We start from the raw sequence: 24,430 nt of genomic DNA, 5'->3' as shown, positions 1-24,430 counted from the left end.
TGGATTGTAGGTTTGTACTCTACCACATAGCTGGAGATCACAGTAGTCCATTGTTATATTTCCAGCAATCCTGACATAGCACCAGGGGCCCTCAAAGTCACCGTCAGGATTTCGGCACTTGTTGGTCTGTAGCTGAACTTCAGGGATGAACTCTTTGTCCTGACTGAGGGTTTTTACCTCCAGTAATGACCATGGCAGGCAGGTGTGACCTCCTATGGTAACACTTAGGTCCCCATTATATTCTATACCATAATTGGGCAAGCACACTATAGGTTTGTGTGGTTTTGTGGCCACAGTGGGTGGGACAAAGTCTTCACCTTTAACAAAAATAAATAAATAAATAAAAAAAGACAGATCAGCTTGCAGAACAAGGAGCGCATACTGCAGAGAAATATAATCCTAGATTGTATATGAGCCCTGAAACACTCCAGGATGTAAGAAGAGTTCAGCAGTGATGTGGAAACCAGAGACTGTGGAAGAAATTCAGTGACTTGTGAGCAGCTCATTTTAGGTGTTGACATGGCTTTCCAACATTACTAGCACAAGAGTTTCAACTAGCATAAAATGGTGCAAGAATATTAATTATTATCATTTGTGACACAGGACCCCGTGAACATACATATGCACGCACTGGCGTCAGGTTGGATTAACAGTCCTTTTTATTTGTGGCAATGCAACAACCGTGGCACCAACTCCTCCGCAACCCCTATCAGCTGCTCCAGCACCATGGTGTGCCGCTCCGCCTGGTTGGATTAACAAGGGTGGATTAACAATCATTTTATTTGTGGCAATGCAACTGCGGCTTTTAGCCTTGATCAGCTCAGGACGCAGACACTCCTTGCTTGTTTCCACACACTCCTCTCCTGTCTGACTGTCACTATCAAAAAGAGCAGACACACAGTCAATTAACCTGTGAGGTACACCTGTTCTTCCCGCCTCTGTGCCGCCCTACGAGCTCACTGAAACCAGAAACCATCGCACCTCCTTTTTGGTCTTGGGGCACGGGCATGATGTTATTGCTGCTGTCTTCTCTACCTGAGGGCGCATCTGCTGGCCCCCCAAGTGGTACCCCAGATACTGTACCTCCCTCCGTCCAACCGCACACTTCTTCGGGTTGGCCGTGAGCCCCGCCTGCCTCAGGGACTCCAGGACCGCGGCCACCCGCTGCACATGCTCCGCCCAGGTGTCACTATAGATGATAACATCATCCAGGAAGGCATCAGAATACTCAGTGTGTGGCCACAATACCTGGTCAATGAGGCACTAGAATGTGGCCAGGGCTCTGAACAAGCCAAACGGATTGGTACAAACCACGAATTGGTACAAACTGTACAAAGTGAAGAAGGCAGTTTTTTCCAGGGACAGACACGTGAATCTGCCAGTAGCCCTGCCAGTTCTTAAGTGTCTCCAGTGCCACTGTTAAAAATTGGGCAATGCCCAACAAAGAGTTCGTCGACCCGGGGCATTGGATGCACATCAAACCGTGACACTTCATTCAACTTAAGATAGTCGACACAGATCCGTATTCACCCATTTTTCTTCACCACTTCAGAACTATGGGGTTATACCACCCACTGTGAGACTCCTATTACTCCCAGCTTTAGCATCTCAGCAAATTCCTCCTGCACTAATTTTTTTTTTTGTTGTTGCGGCAGCCTGTAGGGCCGTGAACACACCATCACGCCAGGCAGTGGCGGTCCTAGCCTGTTTGGCGCCCTGGGCGAACACTACCTCTGGCGCCCCCCACACACACAAAACATATTAAGGATTGTACATTAACATAAAACTGTTGTCCACACACACATATGAAGAGAGAGAGTATGGATAGTATGCAAACAGCTACCAAACAGCCATCATAATTCGTCATACAATGAGAACTGGACAAATCAACAATTGACAATGACTAATCAATATTAAAATCTGTAACATAATGTATTGTTAGGAGTTTAGTCTGTTAGTGTTGCTATCTTTACCATTTCTTCTTGGAGCAACTGTAACCCACATTATTTCCTTAGCGATTAATAAAGTATGATTCTGATTGTTTCAGGATGACCTGCCATTATCCAATGACACATCTGCTTACATGTATCTTTTGCTCGTTTCTCCTCCTCTTCTTTTCTCTTTTTTCTAAACTGAGGACCTGATGGCTTTGAACTTTTCTTGTCCATCTTCCATTGGTTTTAATTTTGCACTCCAGTATCAACACCCATCCCTCAATCCAAGGATCGCCACAACATAACCTAACAGACCTACACCTTAGTTCACAGATTCACTTTGTCTAGGGTTTATTTCTGGGATTTCACACAACCCAGGATTCAAATCATGAATACATAATGGACTTGGATTTACAACATTATAAATGAAATGTGCTCTATTTGGAAGCAGCAGGTCTCCCTCCCCTTTCGACGGGTTATGTGTGAGACTTTAAATCATCAAACTGTAAATTTTAAATTGTCATTGATCCTTTTACCCCTAGTCCAAAAGCGTATATTTATTTTCTTACTCTCCTTATATTTATTGTTTGTTTACTTGTACTGCTGTAACCCGGTTGTTCAGTCTGACGTAACTGGCCGTGTCTGGGCCTAAACTCCGCTGCAGGTCCATATATCAAACGATCACTGTGGCATTACTGAGAGTTGAAAAACTGTCTAAAGTCTTTCATCTTTAATAAAATGATCAGTGTTCTGCTCTACCAGGTGTAACAATTGAGTTTAACATCCAGGCATCCATGAAAATGGAATTTATGACATTTAACGGCGTTAGAAGTTAGCAGGAAGTTAGCTCGCTAGCTTCTATCTAAATACAATATAGAATGTCCTGACTGCGGGGTTTTGGAAAAAAATTCAAACGTACAGCTCTGCTATAACTTCCAACATAAATGAAGACAGAAAACTAAACAGCAGTGACGTTTGTAGGGTTACTGAAGTTTGGCTAGCTGGTATATAATGATGTGCTACGTGACCGCTAGCGACACAGCTATGTTAGCATAACATAAACAAGCTAACTTTTTTTCCACTCGATAAAAGTTAACGTGAGTGTTCTCGGTGGTCAGGAACAAATGTAATCGCATGGCAGGATGCGGACTAAACTTCAGTCAGGAGAACAAGAGATAATCCATCCACAATACGAGGTTAGTCATTCATATACTGCTGCATGGGCTGTGCTGTAGTTACATTGTAAGGTTTTAAAAACTGAGCTTAAATAAATGATTAGCAGTAATAAAAGCCGAGGGAGGTCAACAGTGATCACTGACTGTTTTAGGAGCTTTTTGAGATCAAATAGAAGAAAATACAAAACATTAAACATGTTAACAACACAAAAGCCATATTAAACGCAGACTACTTTAGGCCCGGAAGTAGGATTCGTCACGTCATCACTGAACAACCGGACTGGAGCCTCGTCGTCTCGTCTCTCTATATACTGGACTGTATGTAGCGGAGATGACAATAAAGTTTACTTTGACTTCAGGAGCGAGCAGGCGCACCGAGGGCTCTCGCGCTCACTTTTCGTGTATAGAATTTTGAAAAAACATCGGTGCAAATTATAAGTCTGTATCATAATGTCCGGTGTTTTCATGTTTGTTGGTTTGTTTTTATTTTGTTTTATTTTGCGAGTTGGTTATTAAATGCTGCTCCAGTCAGCCAGAGAATCCCCCGCCACCCCGCCCTCTCCTCTCTGCGCCGCAAGCAGCAGGCGCACCTCGCAAACGGAGGGGGCCCTTACTCCCCGCAAATGGGCGATAGAAAACCGATCGATACCTATGCCATTCCCAATATGCGGGGGCGGCATGAGTATGAGTATTTTTTTTTTTTCTCCGATGCCCGTGATGCCACCCCCCATCACGATGCCGCCCTGGGCAACCGCCCGTGTCGCACGTATCTAAAACCGCTACTGACGCCACGCTGTGTTTCAAAATGGTGCTCTATGAGAGAAGTACAGCCGGGGAGGGGGGAGAACACATTGGCAAAGCACCATTGCAACACAGCAACATCCGCTCTCTGGGCCTGTGCAAGATGGTCGTCACAATGGACAGAGGCAGGGATGGTGGATTTTGGCACCTCCGGCCCCAAGTCATCTTTCTCGATCACCAGGCTCACCAAAGAAGTGGTTTCACCCTCTCTCCAGGCTTTAAGGAGGTTGAGGAGGTAAATCTGTGTGGCTCCTCCCCTGTCCGACCATACTACCTTATAGTCAAAGTCCCCCACTCACCGTGTGACCATGATGGGTGCTTGCCACTTGGCAAGCAGTTTGGAGCTGGAAGAAGGGAGCAATACAAGCACTTATCCCCCTGGTGAAAATTGCCTGAGTCTAGCCGCTCTGTTGTACAAGCTCTGTTGACGCTGCTGGGCCTGGAGTAAATTTTCTCGTGAGAGCCACCCCAAAGAGTAAAGCTTTAATCTCAGGTCCAGCATGTATTGAGTTTCATTTTTTGCAGGGCTCGGATCTTCCTCCCAGTTTTCTTTAATCAGGTCGAGCACCCCCGTGGCTGCCTGCCGTGGCTACCTGCCACGGGGGGTGCCACAGCAACTCAAAGGGAGAAAATCCTGTGGAGGCCTGGCGCACCTCCAGCACTGTGAACAACAGAGGGTCTAACCAGCAATCCCAATTGCATTCATCCTTGTGAATTAACTATGGATCATATCATGGATTTTAACGTTTTTAATGATTTTAACGTCTTATTCAGCTGATCCACCAACCCATCGCTCTGAGGGTAAATGGTACATGGCCTGTATTTGTATAGCACTTTACTTAGTCCCTAAGGACCCCAAAGCGCTTTAGACGTTCAGTCATCCACCCATCCACACACTCATTCACAAGCTACATTGTAGCCACAGCCACCCTGGGGCGCACTGACAGAGGTGAGGCTGCCGGACACTGGTGCCACCGGGCCCTCTGACCACCACCAGTAGGCAACGGGTGAAGCGTCTTGCCCATTGACTGTAGAAAACATGGACGACACGACAGCCCCCCAAAAATGAAGCCAAAACGTCTCTATCACCCCCTGGTGTCTGGCTGCAGTATAGGTCATAAACCCCGCCTCCTCCATGTTAACGGATGGGACTGGGGTCAGACCAAAATACATTTATTCTCCTTAGATAATTTTTTTCCAAAGATTCTTTCTTTTGTTATCAATAGTTCCCAGATAGCAAGGAAACATTGAAACAGTGTTGAGTCAATATCAGGCGACGTCATTGAAGCAACGTTGAAGTGTGACGTTGACCCAACATCACTCTTGCACCCATTTTTAACGTTGAAACAACGTCAGGTTTTGATGTTGAATCAATGTTGAAACCTGACATTGATTCGACGTTATATTTTCTAACACTGTTGACATTGAAACAATGTCAGATTCTGATATTGAAACACTGTTGAGCTATGGTATTGATTTTCCACCTCTTTCGCACAGTTGCTTTTTATTGAAAACAAAAAACAAAAAAGGTCAATAGACATGTATCATTTGCAAAATACTTTATTAAAAGACAAAGTTTCCTATTTACATTTCTATGTTTCACGTCACTTTTTATTATTTACTCCGGGATGGGGATGGATGATGTGCGTCCTGCGCCACCCGTACGATCTGGAGCATATCTGAGCCATTTCTGGACTGCTTGAGCAAAGACCAACTCAGACAGAGTTCGCCCCTACCTGCTGCGCCAGGCCATCTAGGACAAAAATAGACACACACACAAAAAAAACAAAGACAAAAAAAAGGGAACTAGAGCACATGAATAAGCTCTTGTTAATTGTCTTCAGCAGGGAGAAAGTATGTAAACTCCTAGGCTGATAAACATGAAAGTCACCAGGCGGAAATCAGTAAACTGCCGCATTTGATTCCCAAAGAGCTATAAGCTGAAAATGTGATATGTCTTAGCATGGTGTGCCGTGTATCCTTTAAAAAAAAAGAAAAAAAAAAAGAAAAGAAAACATGGGGTCCTCGGGCTGTGCAAAGTGTACAACCCGAGGATAAAACAAGCCGAAGACCAAAGACTCCATCTCCAGATTAACCGGACATGAAAGTCTTGTTATTAAGAAAGACAAAGTAATATAGCAAAAAACAGACATAGGAAATGTGAAACGCACCCAGCACATCAATTGATCCCTTTATTGTTCACTTTAAGCTCATAAAACTACAATAAATGTTAAAACTTACCAAATGTGCATCTGCACAGCGCTGTCTCTTTAAATGCCCTTTTTTGCTTTGTCTGGTCCTTGGTTTTTTTTCCCCTGCCCAGTTGAGTACAGAGGCCAGCTCCTTTGTAATGGCATAAACCATTACACGGCGGACTCGCACCTCCAGTGTGGTCCAGCAGCACCAATCAACGCAAAGCGTCTCACCTATAGACACATTTTATGAGATGGAATTAGCATGTCTCATGTCTTAAATGTGTATGCAAGTGCTTGTGTGTTTACTTCATGTAATTGATGATAGAAACATGTCATTTAGTTTTCCCTAAAGCCTGATTTTCAAGTCATACAAAGAATAAACCAAAGTATTGGCAGTACAATGTATTTCTATTCCCTTGTGTTTACTAGTTTTTGCCTGTCACATATATTTGTTATACCATGTAAACTGTGAAATTCCAAGATTTTCAAACTTGCCTTGTAATAGTGGCCTCACAGAGTCTCTGGAATCTGCAGGAAAAAAAAAAAAAAAAAAAAATCACAACAAGATGACATTCAGGAGTATAAATTGGGGTTTGTTTGTTTTTTTAGATAAGAGTACAATGACATTGTGATGCAGCTTTAAAACTTTTTTTAAAAGCATACCATCTATAGGGAAGACATCAGACTGCATGCTGGCGAGATCGCAAAGCTGTGTCGGTTTGTGCCGGAGTGGCGAAAGGTGCCGGAAGCTGGGTGGGGCATTATGATGGTTGCTATCAGTGGGCTGGGGGGCAGACTGGAGTGATGAGGGCTGTTTAGAAAAGATAATTTTTAAGTATTTAAGAATACAGACAACTTGTCAAAAAGTTTCCTTGTGTCAGACAGATATGTACACAGACACTAGACAGTATTTTATTACCTGGTATTTTCACTCAAGGGGCCTGGGGAAACCGTTTTTTTTTGTAGGTTGCTCATCCTCTGAGTCCGTATATATGTGTACAGGGATTTGGTCTAAAGAAAAGAAATTAAAACGGTCTTAAGTAATTGTAAATATGCTTTTGGCATATTGTTTCCTAAAGTTAGTTTGATTTCTAACAACACACACAGGAAACAGAGACGTGCAAGAAGGTACAGTATACAATGAATTTTTGAAGTGCACAAGTGTACACGACTTTGCATTTTTAAAAGTTTACAAACTTCCACTTTTTGGACTATATTATGTGGTGATATTGCAGTATGCAAGCACCACAGATATGTATAAAAGACAAGATCATAAATTCTTAACAATCAAAGATATGTTTGTGAATAAAAGGGTTTTACTTGTGCTTGCTTTTAAGACTGGTCTGGGTTTCTTCTTCGGACTGAAGGTCAGACGTATCACAGCGTTCACGTGGATATCTCTGAAGACTGCGTTCTGCTTCGTGAAATGTGCCTGGAAATACAAACACAATGTACGGCCAGACATAAATTACGTGTGGACAAAAGGTGCAAACGCATAGAAAAATCAGCGTTTTCAAAAATACGCTGGTGCGTGTGGGACGTAGCCTTATTCATTATTCAAGGCACAAACGGAAAGTCATGTACGCGTGCAACGTAAAGTTAGGTCAGCGTGCAACGTACAGTCACGTGGGCATTCAAACTGAGTCTAAAGTTTTCGTGTGCGAATTGAAACGAGTGCTCTCCAATCATCAAAAGTAACAAAGTCATTGAACACGTTTATACAGTTAACTTTACGTTTATCAATCATATATCACAGATTTAGAATTTTTGTAGTACTAAGCAACTACAGAGCGAAAGTCTGGGTCAAGCGCCGAGGCCACGGCAAGAACAAAGGAAAACTCGAAGCGTTAAAGCTAGCTTTGTAAGGAATATAACGAAGAAATTATGAAACGAAAATGTTTTCTTTGTTGATATACTTTGTTCGCAGTGCAGTTTATTTGTTGCCGGATTGTAAGAAGTAGACACAATTTCGGGCTCGTAAATAACAGTAAAAAACTTGTTAATGTACAACATTAACGAGTTTTTTTACTGTTATTCAAATGCAAACATGGAAATAACGAGTAGGAAAAAAAAATCATTCATTCTTACCTTATACTAATCGTGGTGCAGGCCAGTGCAGTGCATGAACTGATGCCTTCTCTGGTCAATTCCGCTGAGAGTAAATCAAATGTCCCGCTCTACTGTAGAAGACAATGAATACCTGGGGGGATGTACCAATGTGAGAGGGGTGCTGCGGAATAGTCCAAGTGATCGCTGCTTTAATTTCCCGGTCAACTATACATAAATTGCACGTAGACATGATTTTTTTAAAGCTGGTGAACTAGACCAAGTCATTGATAACAAATGAACAATAAATCTACTTTCTCTGGTACTTTATACCCGATCAGTTGCAGTGCAATTTAATGCTCAACTACAAATCGATGGTTTTTGATGGTGACCGGGCGAATGATCGTCAACTATAAATAGACGTTTTCTCGACGTTGTTGTTGTCACCTGGTCGACTACAAATAGATCAAATATCAATGACAAAAAAACAACGGGGAATCAACATCGTTACAACGTCTCTATAGTAAGACCGTCGGTTTACCACAGTATTTCAATGTTGTTACAACATTGGCATTTCAACCCCGACCATATACGACGGTTCGGATGAAAAATCAACATAGATTCAATGTCGTCTTGCTATCTGGGTTCTCATCATGCTGATTGATGTCCAAGGGGTCTCCTTTCCCATAAGTTTGATTCTAATTCCTACCGCGGTGATGTTAAATTGGGGTGAAACGTCATCATAGCAGCTTTGACTGACAGCTGCAGTCACGGAGAAACTTGCGTATCTCTGTTCGGGAATAGCAGATAGAGCGTAGGTTCTGAGAGGAGGACCAGCGTTTACGTTACGAAAACACGACCAACTGTTTTAACCTGAAAGCCTGAGGTGTTCTTCAGTATACTGGACTACCCGACAGAAGGACCCGAGGCCCCGCTGCACTTTTTCGGTAAGTTAAACGTGTTTGTAAGCTAATCCGTAACTACTGTCCTTAGCTAGCTCCTGAGACCTAGCTAGCTAAAATGAGCACTCGGCTGTCAGGGTTCGTTTAGCTAATCTGTGCAGGTGAATGAATTTACTAAAGAAATCAAGAGAAACGCCCCGGGCTACTCAGTCACTAATTACTGTTACTGTACTTTTATTACAAGTATTATACTGTAAAAGCAACAGGCTGTGGCTCCTGTGCAGAGCTGAATATCAAATATGTGCAAACAACAGCATGTTTTCAGTCTCTTGCCACATCTGTAAAGACAGTAACATTTTTTTAAAAGCTTGTACTTCAGTAACTCCTCATTAATCAGGAACTATGGATTAAAGTACTGTAGTGTACTGTAATATGGAAAAAAATGTAAGAGAAGAACTTCAGTTCCTGAGTGTGTGAGGACAGAAGAATCAGCTTTATTTCAATTTTGAGGGATAAAATTTATATCTGAGTTTGATGGTTCTGTTCTCTTTGTGATTACAGGAGCTGCCCTCAGATTCAGACCTCAGCACCACCCAGTGACAGCAGACAGATCATCCAACATGTTCACATGTTAACTGCAAAATGAACTGATGAAAACAGTGCGAAGGTTAAAGTACCACACGTGCTGTAGTGAAAGGTGCAGCTTTATTGATAAAGTTAAAGACAAAAAAACAAAAGGATTAATCACTCATGTAACAGTGTCACTATATATCGGCATTAACAGGACCTCAGTTTGGTGTTTCACAAAGCTGCTGATCTCAGACCTGCACAGCTTCTGTTTTAAACACTTGATGTACTCAGCTGCATGAAGAGCATATGAGATTTTCTCACAATTAAATAAAACCTGATGAAGGTCAAAGGTCGTCACTTGTATGTTGAACTACAAACTTGTCATCTGGAATTCTTTCACAGTTTTTTGCACATAGTGTGTTATTTACCATAAAGTGATTCAGAGTTGTTCATACCAGAGTAACTAGAGAGGATCATATATTTTTAAATATATAACTTTCTACAGGACTGAATATAATATCTTTATGTAAAAGTCCGGAGCCTCTGGGGAGTATCCGAGTATTTATAACATTACACAAACCAAAGGTCTCCATCACAGTGTTCATGAAATGCTGGGTTTATCCATCTCCTGGGGCGGGCCTACGGAGGAGTGCTGAAGGTTTCCCTGTGAGGGAGCTGCTGGTGAAGATCATGAATCCTGTTTGATCAATGCGACGGGCTTCAGTCTTCCTGGTGTTTCTTAAATGATGCCTCTTTCAGTCGGTCAACAGAACTTCTGGCACAGGACAGCTATGATGAAGAAAGGGAAGAAGTTTCTCCAAACCTCTGGACCCAGGAAACCCAGCTTGGTCCTGATGGTCTCCCTCACTAGTTTCTCCCCAGGGTGAATGTAGCTGTTGATAAAATATGGACTCTATTATTAAATGAAAAGAACAAATTAGACTACACTACTGAAACGTTCTGCTGATGTTTCCATGTTACCAGGATGTAGAGGGCTCTGAAGATTTAAACAGTTTTAGATCCATTACACTCACAGTCTTATGTTAAAATCTCAAAGGACAGCATTATATTTTTGATATTAACAGTAACTCTGGGCCTCTGTAGAGTGTGCAGCTGATCTCATCGCTGTCTAAAAATGGATAACAAACATAAGAAGTGCTGAATCCTTCAATAACACAGACTATTAAGAGTATTAGGTGTGTAGCATTGCTAACTAGCTAGCAACAAGCCTCCAACACAGTGCATATGCTAGCGGCTAATCTAACTAACGAATTAACAACAGAGTGATTTTAGAACTATAAGATGATAAGCTGTGTGTCTTTTTTCATAACAGTGACATGGTTGTATTTACCTTAATTAAAGGAGTCGTCAGCCGCGGTAAACCAGCAAAAAACTCGAGCAGCCGGGCTACGTAAAAAGTGTAGGGGGGCGTGTTTGCGGTCACGTCCAGCGGGTGTGTGGGCGGGAGCGTTACACAGTCGCTCCACCTCAAGTCACTACTGCGCAGACTCTGGCTCCAACTTTGCAAGATGGCAGCCTCCACAAGTGGGGTATTTTGGCTTCATTTTTGCACAATGGTAGGAGGCGGAGTCGCGTCGTTCATGTTTTCTACAGTCAATGGTCTTGCCCAAGGACACAACGACCGAAACTGTCGGAGCCGGGGCTCGAACTGGCAACCTTCCAATTACAAGATGAACTGCCAACTCTTGAGCCACGATCGCCCCAGGGTGGTAGATGCTAGTCCGAATAGATTTAATGCCCAATAATCCGTGTAGTTTCTTCAGCTGAGACTGAAGCAGTCACTTGGATGAGTGAAGAAACACTTCTTCCACAGAAAACGCTACATCCAGATGAACAGAGTCAACTTTTGGGGAATCCGTATAGTTCCTTTAGTGTGCGAGACATGACCAGTGTGCCCTGGTCAGTCAGTATTTCGTTAGGAATACCGACTAGGGAGATGACCTGAAACAGTGCTTGTGCCACGCTCCTCACGGAGATGGTGCACAGCAGCACCGCTTCCGGGTATCACGTCGAATAATCCACCAGGACTAATACGAAGTGATAGCCGCATGCACTCCGGTAAAATGGCCTGATGAGGTCTATACCAATACGTTCAAACGGGACCTGCATTAAGGGTAATAGACGCAAAGGTGCTTTTGGAATAACCAGCTGGCACTCTGGGCATGATGCACACCATCAGCGCACATTGGCCAAGATGCCAGCCATTATATGCTCCACAGTTTTTTCACATCCCATGTGCCCTGCCGTGGTGTGGCACCAACAACTGGGTGTCTCATTTGTGCGAGCATTGCCACTCACTCGATAAAGCCGATAAATGCAGGTAAGCCCGCGTGGCTTCAGGGTTGACCAGGTGACCAACAATATCCATCACTTGGTTGTAGGCTGTCAGAAGAAAATTGTATATATGTGATCAGCTCCATGAAATGTATTCCTCCATTTATCATTAAGCACATGTCTACGTGACTTTTCACTAACTTGAAAATGAATTTATTCAGCTACTAACCGCTTCCTGTTTTCAGAGAACATTTAGATGTAGAGAAGAGAAACCTCAGCTCTTTTACGAGAACATACAGATGTAGAAAAGGGAAAAACCCGCTGCTCTGAGTGACGTTGTTATCTTTGTACACACACACACACACAGACACAGACTTGTATAAATAAAGCACGCAGGCAATGATGAGACGCAGGTCGTGCGTTCATGGCTGCCCTCGCGAGTGAAAGAAGCTGCAGTGTTTGTGTTTTCTAACTCAGGGATCTTAGCTGAAGAACTACGGGGTGATTTAAAGAAATCCCCTGTCATTTAAATTGGTCCTTCGAGCTTAGCGATGGAAACAACAGACACGTTTCTGTGACTCCAATGTAAGGTCTGACTGCTGTATCCTGACGTCGTGGGAAGCCAGCACCGAAGTCTGTCGACAGCCCTCTCCAGGTAGAGGTGAAAGACCTGGGACGTAAGAAAAATTCAGGTCCAGGCCGGTGTAATAGTTCTGGTCCAAGACGCTGGGATACAGCCAGATGATCTGAACAACCAGCAAAAGACGACTGAGGGTGAGAAAACACTGTTTAGGTCTAACCCGCCGCAAGGGTCTAAGTAGGTCTAACCCGCCGCAAGGGTCTAAAGGGGTCTAACCCGCCGCAAGGGTTAAAAGAAATAAACACATGAAATAGGTTTGAGTTCGCCGGAAGGAACTAAATTTAGGCTGGGTTTAGAGGTAGCCGCAATTACTTCGTAATAAATTATATTTAGACTGGTTTCAGAAGTAGCCGGAAATACTTCGTGACAAATTAGCGCGCAAATGTCTATCTGTGTGTATGTATATGTGTTTTGTGTATGTTTTTGGAAGTAAGATGATTTTACAGCACTATAAGCTGCTGAACTACTTCCATTGTTTTTTATTGTTTTCTTTGTGTATCCTGCAAAAGCCCAAGTACTGGTGATAAAGGGGAAAGGTTGAGTTTCGCCTCATAAAACTGACACTGCTCCGAATAGTGCAGAGGGAAGGGCGTGTCAGCTACCACCCCCGAGTCTAGTACCAGAGAAGGCTCTGCAGTTCTGTGATAATGGGAAATCAGCCCACCAAACTCACTGCTGACGAGCAGTGGCTAGAAAAGAAATGTCCAGGCGCCGGACAAATCAGTGCTTGTAGATGGAGAAATCCTAAAAAAACAAAATGTCCCACTATACATTCACTCATATCAGGAGGGACATAATAATCCCTTATCAAGTAAAAGATTAGAGATCAAAGTTTAAAAAGGGCTGGATACAGACCCAACTGAATACATGTAAATACAAGAGGAATAAAGTGGAATAAACAAAAGGTTAAATTAAATTAGAGCTTATCTATACTGTATTCAAACTAATAATAGGAAGGATAACAACCTGTAAACTGGTATTAACAATGAAACATAGTTGGGAAGGGCAACCATGCCCAGAATGAATAGAATGAATGAAAGCAGATAATTCACACAAAAACATATTAAATAAAATAGAGAGATGCATAAGGTATATTAAGGCTGTGTCATTGTTCAGCCAAGGAAAGTGTGTGAAAAGGTAAATGTCTCCAGCTTGGGAGGGGGTGAAACTGCAGATCACCCCCAGCCCCTGATGGATACATAATAAAATATAAAATAATAAACTATTGTATATTAGTAGTATAGTAGTATATTGTAATATACTAATAAAATACTGTAATATACTATTGCTGTTATAAAAAAAAAGGAAAAACAAAACAATAATAACATTAATAATGACATACTATTAATAAGAAGAGGCACCTCAGTCAGTTATGATGTGAGGTGGATAATTGTTAAAAGTAGTCTGATTCAAGCTTAAGGTTTGCTCAAACTCAGTACAATGATATATGAGATGAAGAAAATAAGGAAAATACCTAATCTAATCAGGTGCATAGAGGCACTTGACCTGATTGAAAACCTGTCATCCTAGATGAGACATTGTTGAGATATAGAGCACTCCTATACTAACAACTAATAAGCCAAATCCTGTATACAACAGCTAAAGCCACAGGATTGAGAAGCTGAATTAAATATGTGGACACTACCAACCTTATGAGCAAGTTACACATTTTTTTTTTATTTGTCTTTTAGATCATACTTGTGGATCACAGTGACATATAATGATTAGGCATATGATTTACTAATGCCTAGTTTTAGAGCCGTGAGCTATGAGCTGTAAGCAATGCAAAGTTTTAATCCTAACTTAAAAGTTTGACATATGTAAGATGTGTGACATGTATGAATTCTTTGAAAAAATAGAAATTGCCTAAAATGCCTTAAGTAAAAATGTAGTGTTTCATCTACAAAGAAAAAAGCAGAAGAAGCATTCAGTAACTTGAAAATAGCCTTTCTACTTACATGTGGATGGAGGAGCAGGTTACATTAAAGCAGTTTTAATACGGGCATTTGGAGACAAAATAAACGCCCGCTTGCATTCTACTCTGTTACAAATTAGACTGTTGCGTCAGGCCTGCCTACGTGTGTGCAAGCCTGTGCAGCCGCAACAGAGGCAGTAAAAAAGTCAGCCGACATTGTTTTAAGGCACACTTTGATCATCAAAGTACCCCACGCAGTGACTTCAATTTTACTCCAAGCCAATTTGTCCTACCTCACACATGCAAGACAACTGTCGTATGTTGGAATCTTATTGTCACAATCACACATTAGAATCGAGAAGTGTGGTCAGTTGAACCCGAGCACACTTTTGGCCTCACCCAAAGAAGGTCATCCACACTGCTGTATGCAAAAACTAGATGAGGAGACAAAGCCGCGTGTTGACATTTACAGCACACCATAAGCTGGTTTCACTGACATTTTTGTAGACGGCTCAGCGTCTAAAAATAGCCTAGGACGAAACTGTGTAGGTTATGCAGTAACTACAGCAGAAAGAGTCATAGAAGCGAAACCGCTAACATCCTCACACTCTGCACAGCGTGCAGAACTCACAGCAGTCATACGTGCATGTGAATTGCACGCAGGCCAAGACATAAATATATATACTGACAGTCAGCATGTTTTTTCAGCAGTGCACCACTTTGCAAAAATTTGGCAGAACAGGGGAATGATTACATCTACTGGACACCCAGTACAACATGGAAATCTTCTGAAAACACTGTTAGAAGTGATAACATTGCCAAAACAGTTAGCATTGTGTAAATGTGCTGCACATCAGAAAGATAAATCAGAAATAACTGAAGGCAATAACTTTGCAGATCAAGCAGCTAAGTTAGCCGCACAGCAAACTGTAGACACATTCATGTCTGCATCCTCTATGCAAATACCACTTGATGTACTTAAAGATGAACAAAAGCAGCATCAACCACAGAACAGAAGAAATGGTTAAAGTGTGGAGCACAACTAGAAAATGATCTAATGACTTGTAAATGGTAAAATGGTAAATGGCCTGTATTTATATAGCGCTTTACTAGTCCCTAAGGACCCCAAAGCGCTTTACATATCCAGACATCCACCCATTCACACACACATTCACACACTGGTGATGGCAAGCTACATAGTAGCCACAGCCACCCTGGGGCGCACTGACAGAGGCGAGGCTGCCGAACACTGGCGCCACCGGGCCCTCTGACCACCACCAGTAGGCAACGGGTGAAGTGTCTTGCCCAAGGACACAACGACCGAAACTGTCCAAGACTTGTGAAGGTAAACCAATACTCCCCAGGTCCCTACACAGAACAGCAGCATTGGTGACCCATGGAGTGACCCATGTTTCAACGGGAGGGATGGTCCAAGTCATAAACACACACTTTTATACTCTAAATTTTGAAACTTCAGCAAAGGAATTTGTGAGGACATGCATGATCTGTCAAAAACACCATTCACATGGACTTTATTGAATTGAGTGAAAGTCAAGGCTCAAAATACGCTCTAGTAATTATAGACGTATTCTCAAAATGGCCAGAGATTTATCCAGTGTAAAAAGCAGATGCAATCTCAGCTGCAAAAAGTGAACCTTTAGACAAATCTGTCAGAGAAACAACTCTGGCAGAATGGATGGCAAAACTACTAGAAAACAAGGATATTGTTTTGAACAATAAACTGCCGTACGAATCTTCTCCAGTCTCTTACAGGTTGAAACCAGGAGCTTGCCTCGCTGGCAGGGCCCATACCAAGTGTTATTGACAACACCCACAGCCTGTAAAATTGCAGAGAGACCCTCCTGGATACATCAGAGCCACTGCAAAAAGGTTGAGGTCCCGGGAAGCCCCGACACCAAGGAGGAAGCACATTAGGAAAGCCTCACCTACGCTTGGTTGCTTCAAAGGTGAGGAGGGGCAGTGCTGATTGGGCCCCCGTTGGGTAAGCCCGCACTCTAATCTCCATCCGATCAACTTTAGGGCAGCCAGGTGCAGGTGTGATGGACCTATGTGCAACAATGGGAAGGGGAACCCTCCTGGTTACCTTGACTACAAAGCTCACCCTTACAGGACCCCAGCTGATGCCAACAGCAGCTGAGCCACGAGGCAGACAGAGAAGATGGACGTATGACAACTTCCACCTAATGGACATGACACGAGACTACATCCATCCTTGGATGAAAATGCCTGATACAGATACGTGTTTAACAGGATCACAGAGAAAGACTGTTATGTCTGCTGCATGTGCCGAGCATTAACACAACCATGTATGGGAAACACCCTGGAACAAGTGCACTAATTCTGATCTCCGACCACACCTTCAGAATGACTTTTGTAAAGTGCACAACAACACCATCATCATCATCCTCATCCAGGAAGAAACGCTCAACTTCAACAGTCAGACCACATGACTCAATCTGGGGAACCGACGTACCTGAAGAATTCAAATTCTAGACAACTGGACAAAAGGTACTCAACTTACTCTTCCTGTAGGCAGGAGTTGGAAAACATGCTCTCAGAAGTGAGATACTGGACTATAGATTCGGCTTGTTTCTCAAAGCATCCTGCAAGGTCAACGAGGGACAAAACCAAGAAATAGACGCTCTCAGAATTGCTGTAATGCAACATCGTGTAGCACTGGACATGATCCTGGCTGAGAAAAGGAGGATTGTGCGTCATATTCAACACCACATGCTGCACCTATATACCAGATAATGTACATTCTTTAAACATGGCTTCAGATGCTAAAGAGACTGTTGATCAGCGTTGGAGTTTTTCTGGTTTTATTTTGCTTTTCTTTTCTTATGTTATTCCTTGTTTAAAGCTGTAATTTCACGGATGATAAGTTTGTATGCAGATGTACCAAAACCGATGAAGATCATGAAGACTTTTTTCCTATTTGTTTCATGAAGATGAAGTGCAACTAATGATGTAGTAACTGAAAATGTGAAAGACAAGTAGTTACTCACTGATTAATTGTACATTTAATTTCTCTGATAAACAGGGCGGAATGTCAGAAGAAAATTGTATATATGTGATCAGCTCCATGAAATGTATTCCTTCATTTATCATTAAGCACATGTCTACGTGACTTTTCACCTAGTAACTTGAAAATGAATTTATTCAGCTACTAACCGCTTCCTGTTTTCAGAGAACATTTAGATGTAGAGAAGAGAAACCTCAGCTCTTTTATGAGAACATACAGATGTAGAAAAGGGAAAAACCCGCTGCTCTGAGTGACGTTGTTATCTTTGTACACACACACACATACAGACACAGACTTGTATAAATAAAGCACGCAGGCAATGATGAGACGCAGGTCGTGCGTTCATGGCTGCCCTCGCTAGTGAAAGAAGCTGCAGTGTTTGTGTTTTCTAACTCAGGGGTCTTAGCTGAAGAACTACGGGGTGATTTAAAGAAATCCCCTGTCATAGGCTGAGTGTAGGGTGTCGTCCCGAGACTGCACCAGAGGAAAATCATCTGTGGGCCACACCACCAGAGGTGGTGGGACCTCCGTAGAAGGTCCCGCTGACCCCTTCCCCCTGGGTTCAATGTTGGACGACCCCGCACAGGCGAGGGCTAACTGCCGCCCTTACTCTATGCGTTTTGCCCTTGTACTTTAGCAGGACAGGGCTAGCTCAGTAGGGTAGAGATGCTGCCCTATGATCCGAAGGTCGGGGGTTCGGATTCACAGAACGAATACCCTGAGGTACCTCTGAGCAAGTTACCGTCCATACACACTGCTCCAAGGGTGCTGCATTGGTGGCTGCCCTCTGCTTCACTGGGTGAATGGGTTAAATCCAGAGGAGTAATTTCCTTATGGGGACTACCACATACATGTTATTATTATTAGCAACAGCGACACTACAGAATAACTTGTGAATGTCACCATGCACACACTTCATGTCCACCCACTCTGCTTCCAACAATGCCCCAGGGAGAACCAAACTTTGGTGGACCAAGGTCTACATGTAGCCCATGTCCACCAAGTTGTGGCATATACCCCCTTGACACCTGACGTCAGTACGTCCCTCCTGGACCGGGGGTGGGTGCTGGAGCCGCGGCGACGAGGAACACCTGGCCCACCTCCATCATAGGACATTCCCACCATAGGTCCCCGTGCCGCCCACATTTCCTCCGCAGCCCCTATCAGCTTGGTTGGATTAACAAGGGTGGATTAACAATCATTTTATTTGTGGCAATGCAACTGTGGTTTTTAGCCTTGATCAGCTCAGGACGCAGACAGTCCTTGCTCATTGCCACACACTCCTCTCCTGCCTGACTGTCACTATCAAAAAGAGCAGACACACAGTCAATTAACCTGCGAGGTACACCTGTTCTTCCCACCTCTGTGCTGCCCTACGAGCTCACTGCGTCAGTCCTACTCTGCAGCGGGCCAGAGACCACACCTCTGCCACATCATTGTATTCATAATCTTTACTCAGTGGCTGTAGCAGATACTTGCCACATATTGGTACTCTGCAGGTTTCTTTCTGGACACATGGGTCTTTGGTAAAACACCAGGGTCCTTCTGGATGACTATCAGGGTTTCTGCAGAAATTCTCCTTCAAATTGCTGCCTGGCTCTGAAGCATTATACTCTCTGTAGACAGACAGGAAAACAAGGAATGAATTAGTTACCCAAGTGGAGGAAGAATCCCAGTGTGTTGTTCACCAGTGTGGAGAGAATGGAACGGGAAGACTGTCAGACTGGCATTACGTCTGCACTAATGTGGATGCTGTACTGATCTACTGTAAAAACAAAACTGAAGATTTAATGGTTCCTATGTCAGTGAGTTATGGGTAGTGATGAAAAGAATGAGATTGTGGACACAAGTGAGGGTTTAGCTTTAGATATAAGGTGAGGACTTGAGTCATTTAGAAGGTACTCAGGGTAAGAGTCAAGGGAGGAAGTTGCGGCATCTGTCCTAGCAGGACGTTTGCTCTTCATTAGTTCATTCATTTTGTTTATTTCATTGATTACTGAGTTATGACTTGGGCAGTTAATCATTTTTGTTTTACCAGTTAGTTTGTGAGCTAGCCCTTTTAAATATGACTAAATTAAATGTCCTTTGTGTTTTTCTGCTTTTGCCTAGGTAATGAGTGATGACCTGCTTTGCTTTGGTTATTTCTTACCTAATTTAAGAAGCTCTTTAGTTAGTTTCAGAACTGTAATTTTTGTTTTTATGTGGGGAATTGCTCAGTTACCTAAAGATAGGATGTGGAAAGCCGTGCCTCCAGTGTTGACACACTCTGCCCGACTGCGTGATGCTGATGTCTCCTGTGTAGTTCACACCGTTATCCTGAGCAGAAATACACTGATCTAAGGACAGACACACACTCTGTGTTAATGCACGCTAGTTAACTGCTTTATATTGCATTTATATTCACCTTTTATGCATGTTCTGATGAGATAGATGTTCTTTGCTGTTCTTGACATCTGAGTTCCATTACAGCCTGCAGAACAAATAGACAGACACAGTGAGATGTTTGTTTGCTCCCTTTGTGTGCTGTTCTTGACTTTGTTCGTGTTTGCAGTGCAGCTCACAGCTGAATAAACTCTGGTGTACAAATAACAAAAAAAAAACACTGCTTGCATTCATCCAACTGCACAAAGTTTAACAGAAGCAAAAAAAACTTAACAAGATTGAACAAAATCAAATTCATTCAAACCAGGAGAAAGCATAGAAACACTCAATGAATTCTAGGTTCTATTCAGAAACACAACAAAGCTAAACTGGACTAAAACAACCACCCACCCACCACCCACCCATTCAAACACACACCCACCCACCCATCCATCCATCCACCCACCCGTCCATCCATCCAAACACCCATCCGTCCATCCATCTATTCATCCATCCATCCATCCATCTATCCAGATAAACACAAACAACTCTGTTTTAGAGGGGTGGACACAAGTGTCCTTGATGACTCTGGTGGAGGAAGCAGTGCGCTAGCTGCAGTATGTATAGTGCGGCTGGAGCGCTGCTGATTTCAGCTAAGGATATTGTGGGTGGTGCAACGAATACTTCAAGGACCTCCTTAATTCCACTTCTTCCATTGAGGAAGCAGACCGATTGCCTTGGTGTTCCCTGGACAGTGGAGGAGGTGGTCGGAGAGAGGGAGGTCTGCCTCCGTGACCGGGACACGAAGGAGCTGAAGAAAATGGATCGATGGATGAATGTTTTGTTTTATTTTGTCTAAAAAGAATATAAGAATTTCCTCTGATACACTGAATGTAGTGATGGTAAATTCGCTTCTTTTTACTGAATCGAGTTTTAATGAGTCACTCACCAAAGTGAATTGGGTTTCTTGAGTCATTTGAGTCACTGAGTCAGTTGACCAGAGAGTGCAAAAATGTATATTTTCACTCAAACTTAATTTGTTTCTCTTTTAATATAAATTCTACTGCTAAGATGAATGATTGTAAAAGAAAACAACTATTTTTTTTAGAGCAAAAAAGAGCAAAAAAAAATTCTAAAGGGAACATTTATTTATTTTTATTTTATTTTATTGGTATTTTCCTTAAATGTGTCAAATATATCTTTTCTCATCTAAATGTCCACTGAGCTGTGAGCCAGGGGGCGGTAAAGCACCTTAACATTGGTTGCCAACCAAGAAGAAGAAGAAGCTGTGAGCCAGGAGGGAGGGGGTGAGTGAGTGGGCATTTATCAATATGCGTACTTGTGCGTACTTGCGTTCTCGTGTACTCGTGATACGTCATCAGTCGGAGACCAAGCCGAGAACGCGAAAAAGTCCCGGATGTGTTCTCGATCCGCCCGTTTTATCGAGCATGCATCGGTGTGGACTTGGGACAGCTAAATATCCCAGAATGCATTTCGTCCAAAACTCAACAGCGGACTCCCGGCACATCGTTTTCAACCCCCCCCCACCACCCACTTCTCACTACTCAGGTTAAAGAAACCCCAGCAGCTGTCTATAGTATTGAGTGTCCACTAGAATAGAAATAAAAGCGTTCTAACATCTCACCTGGTTGTTTTTATTAAGGTATGTACACGTATGTACATGTACACTATTTTTATTAATAGAGGTTTCACTACTGAGGTTAAAAATGATATATAAGTCACTTAGATCACTTCTAAATGTTAATGTTTGGTTTATTTCAGTGTTTTATTTGTTCCTGAGTAAACCGGTTTGGCTGTGATTACAGTTAAGCTTCATAACATGTTACTCACAGTTAAATTAAGAGGGGACGGCAGTAAAACTCCGGACCTGTGACATCATCACGCACGCAGGTGTTCCAATTGTACAAATCGCGAGTCCGTGCTCGCGTTCTCGGCGCGGTACGCGTCTCCCGTGCGTTCTCGGCGGTACATACTCACCGAGAACGCGATGCGTACGCATCGCGTGCATTTGGGCATTGATAAACGGCCAGTGAGTGATTCGTAACAGGAAGGGAGGGGTGAGTGAGTCAGTGATTCGCTCAACTCGCTTGAGCTGTGAGCCAGGAGGGAGGGGGTTAGTGAGTCCTGAGTGATTCGCTTATGCTATGATTCAGCACAGCAAGGGAGGGGGTGAGTAACTCAAATGTGCTGTTAGCATGCTAGCTGAACGATGCTACTGTGAACCGAGGAGCTATTGTCTTGATGTGAGCTTCTACTCAGGGTTTTTTCTTCCAGTTCAGAGCAGAAATGTTTTTGTTAGGAAACTGGATGTTGTTTTTTTCCCCACAATTTTAATTATAAGCTAGATATATTTCTACTAATGGAATTAGTTTGCTAACAGCAACAATGATGAGTCAGTGAGTCAGTTGCGCTTGTGAATCATGATTCACGAGTCAGTAAAGTGATTCTCGAGTATTGAACGATTCGTTCACGAATCGAACATCACTAACTGAATGACTTTGGAACTGTTGTTTCTACAAAACAAGAAAATTGAAGAAAGAAATGTTTTTCTTGTTTAATATAATAAAATATAGTTATGGAAAATATAGTTTCCCTGTAATAAAAAAAAAAAAAATCATACCTATACGTATCTCTTAGTATCAAATATATATGATGTTTAAATGCAGTATATCTCACCCAGGTATTTGCTCCAGAATTTTTCCTGTAGGAAGAGAGATTGTTGTGCAGTTAGACTTTGAACTGTCTCAGAACTGTTAAAGCTTCTGACGCAGAGAGAAGTAAAGACATACTGCTTCAACTGGCTGCATGAACACCTCTCCGGCTTCATTGTGGTCACAGATTTCCTCCACACACTCTCTCTCCAGGTTCCCTGATATGAAATAATCCACATTAACACACTGTAATCGTGACAGTATCATGAGACACAAACATAGAGAGCACCTGTAAAACATGTTAGGGTCATTTTGTGTCACTTCACAGTTGTTTGTTGTCTTTGTTTGGCTCTTTTTGGTTCTTTTTGATTTACTTTCCAAAATTAATGCTAACATTTAGCAGTCTCTGCCCACCTCCTGTCAACAAAGACTCAAAGCTAATATTGTTCCAAACCTGCAGCGCATGCTAAAGTAAGTGATTACAATTGAATCTGAAGTAGATACGAAAGGGAGAGAAATGAACCTGCTCCCTGTACAAACATTTATTTTAATCAAGGAGATTTTACGAGTGTTTCTTTTAAGTGTTGTTCAGTTCAGTAGACACATCATCATATGAATGGTCAAGATGTCGAACAATAGTGGATGTAATAATGAGGAGAAAAGCTGCTGTGTGGTCACCTGCTTTCAGCTCCTCAAACATCTGATTGGCTCGTCTGTTCCGGACCAAAACCTGTGATGCGAGGTGGCTGCTGAGAAAAACTACAACAAAGATGGAAAATCAGTTAAACCCTTCCAGCATCACCAACACTCAGCCTCCAGTTTAATTTAAAATCTGTTCTGTAGTCACACAAATGATCAAATGCAAGATGACCTGGGACTGTTGAGCAGCTAGAACCCTCTATCAGACAAAAATGGGACAAAGTACCTCTTTCAAAATCACATCAGCTGCTCTCCTCATCCCTGATGTTTACATACAGTTGATAAAGGAGAGGAGAGCTATACACAGGTAAACACAGGCCTTTCAGATGTGCTGCTGCCATCAAATTCAACATGAGGTACGGTTTTTGAAATAGTACATTTACTCAGCGTAAACATTTCACATGTTTTCTAAGTTCCATTTTTTGATCAAATATATTTTTGTCTGTTTGAATATAAACTTTTTGGGATTGGATTTACACAAAAATGCATTCTGTGGTCCCACAAAATGCATTTTTCTACTTTTTTTTCTTTCTAATATCAGTGAAGATTTTATCATATTCAAATGGCACAATATGCATTATAGATGAATTGCTACGTATATACATACATGTACATACACATATTCATATCAAAGTACAATTTTGATCTAGATTATTCATATTACTGTTATTGTACACATTGCAAATACCCTTGATCCTACATTAAAGAGGAAAGGAGTTCATTACCATGGTTTGCTACACAGCTGTGCAGGAGAAACAGCAGCAGAACAGCAGCAGGTTTTGATGTTGGTTCCATCATGATCCAGACCTCTGAGCAGAACCTCAGAACCAGATCCAGCAGTACTCAGAGTACTTTGTTTGTCCGTCTCTGTCTCTCTGTCCGTCCTCTGGAGGGGGGGGGGATTATGGACCAAAGGGTCAAAGTTTGAGCCAGACTGATAAGTCGGTTTTCTCAACAACTCGAGTCCTACTGTGAGTTAATACTGCTGTAGTTTAACACAACGGCTCTGAAACTATACATGAATTATTGTTTGGTATTAAAACATATGAGATTCATATGGCAAGTCACAATTTACAAAATAACAAGTCCCTAAAAAAATCTTAAAATGTCTTGATTTGGCCTGTACCATCTTTGGGACATTTCTTACATTCGAACACCTGCAGTGTTTTTGATCGTTTA

The 24,430-nt window shown here is 42.4% G+C and overlaps 1 protein-coding gene across 1 annotated transcript in view; it reads right to left on the bottom strand.

The window, feature by feature from the left end:
• Positions 1-24,119, bottom strand: part of LOC116325008 (prothrombin-like) — a 37,118-nt gene extending 12,999 nt beyond the window's left edge. The window contains exons 1-8 of the mRNA XM_039607430.1: positions 23,977-24,119; positions 23,231-23,311; positions 22,691-22,770; positions 22,578-22,602; positions 19,924-19,989; positions 19,741-19,855; positions 18,999-19,135; positions 24-317 (exon numbers count right to left, since the gene is read on the bottom strand). Coding sequence (XP_039463364.1) covers positions 24-317; positions 18,999-19,135; positions 19,741-19,855; positions 19,924-19,989; positions 22,578-22,602; positions 22,691-22,770; positions 23,231-23,311; positions 23,977-24,049 — 871 coding nt within the window. The 5' untranslated portion in view covers positions 24,050-24,119. The remainder of the gene's footprint in view (positions 1-23; positions 318-18,998; positions 19,136-19,740; positions 19,856-19,923; positions 19,990-22,577; positions 22,603-22,690; positions 22,771-23,230; positions 23,312-23,976) is intronic.
• Between the last annotated feature and the right edge of the window lie 311 nt (positions 24,120-24,430).

The sequence above is a fragment of the Oreochromis aureus genome, linkage group 23, assembly GCF_013358895.1.
Source record: "Oreochromis aureus strain Israel breed Guangdong linkage group 23, ZZ_aureus, whole genome shotgun sequence".
NCBI lineage: Eukaryota > Metazoa > Chordata > Actinopteri > Cichliformes > Cichlidae > Oreochromis > Oreochromis aureus.
This window is presented reverse-complemented; position numbering and strand designations above follow the sequence as displayed.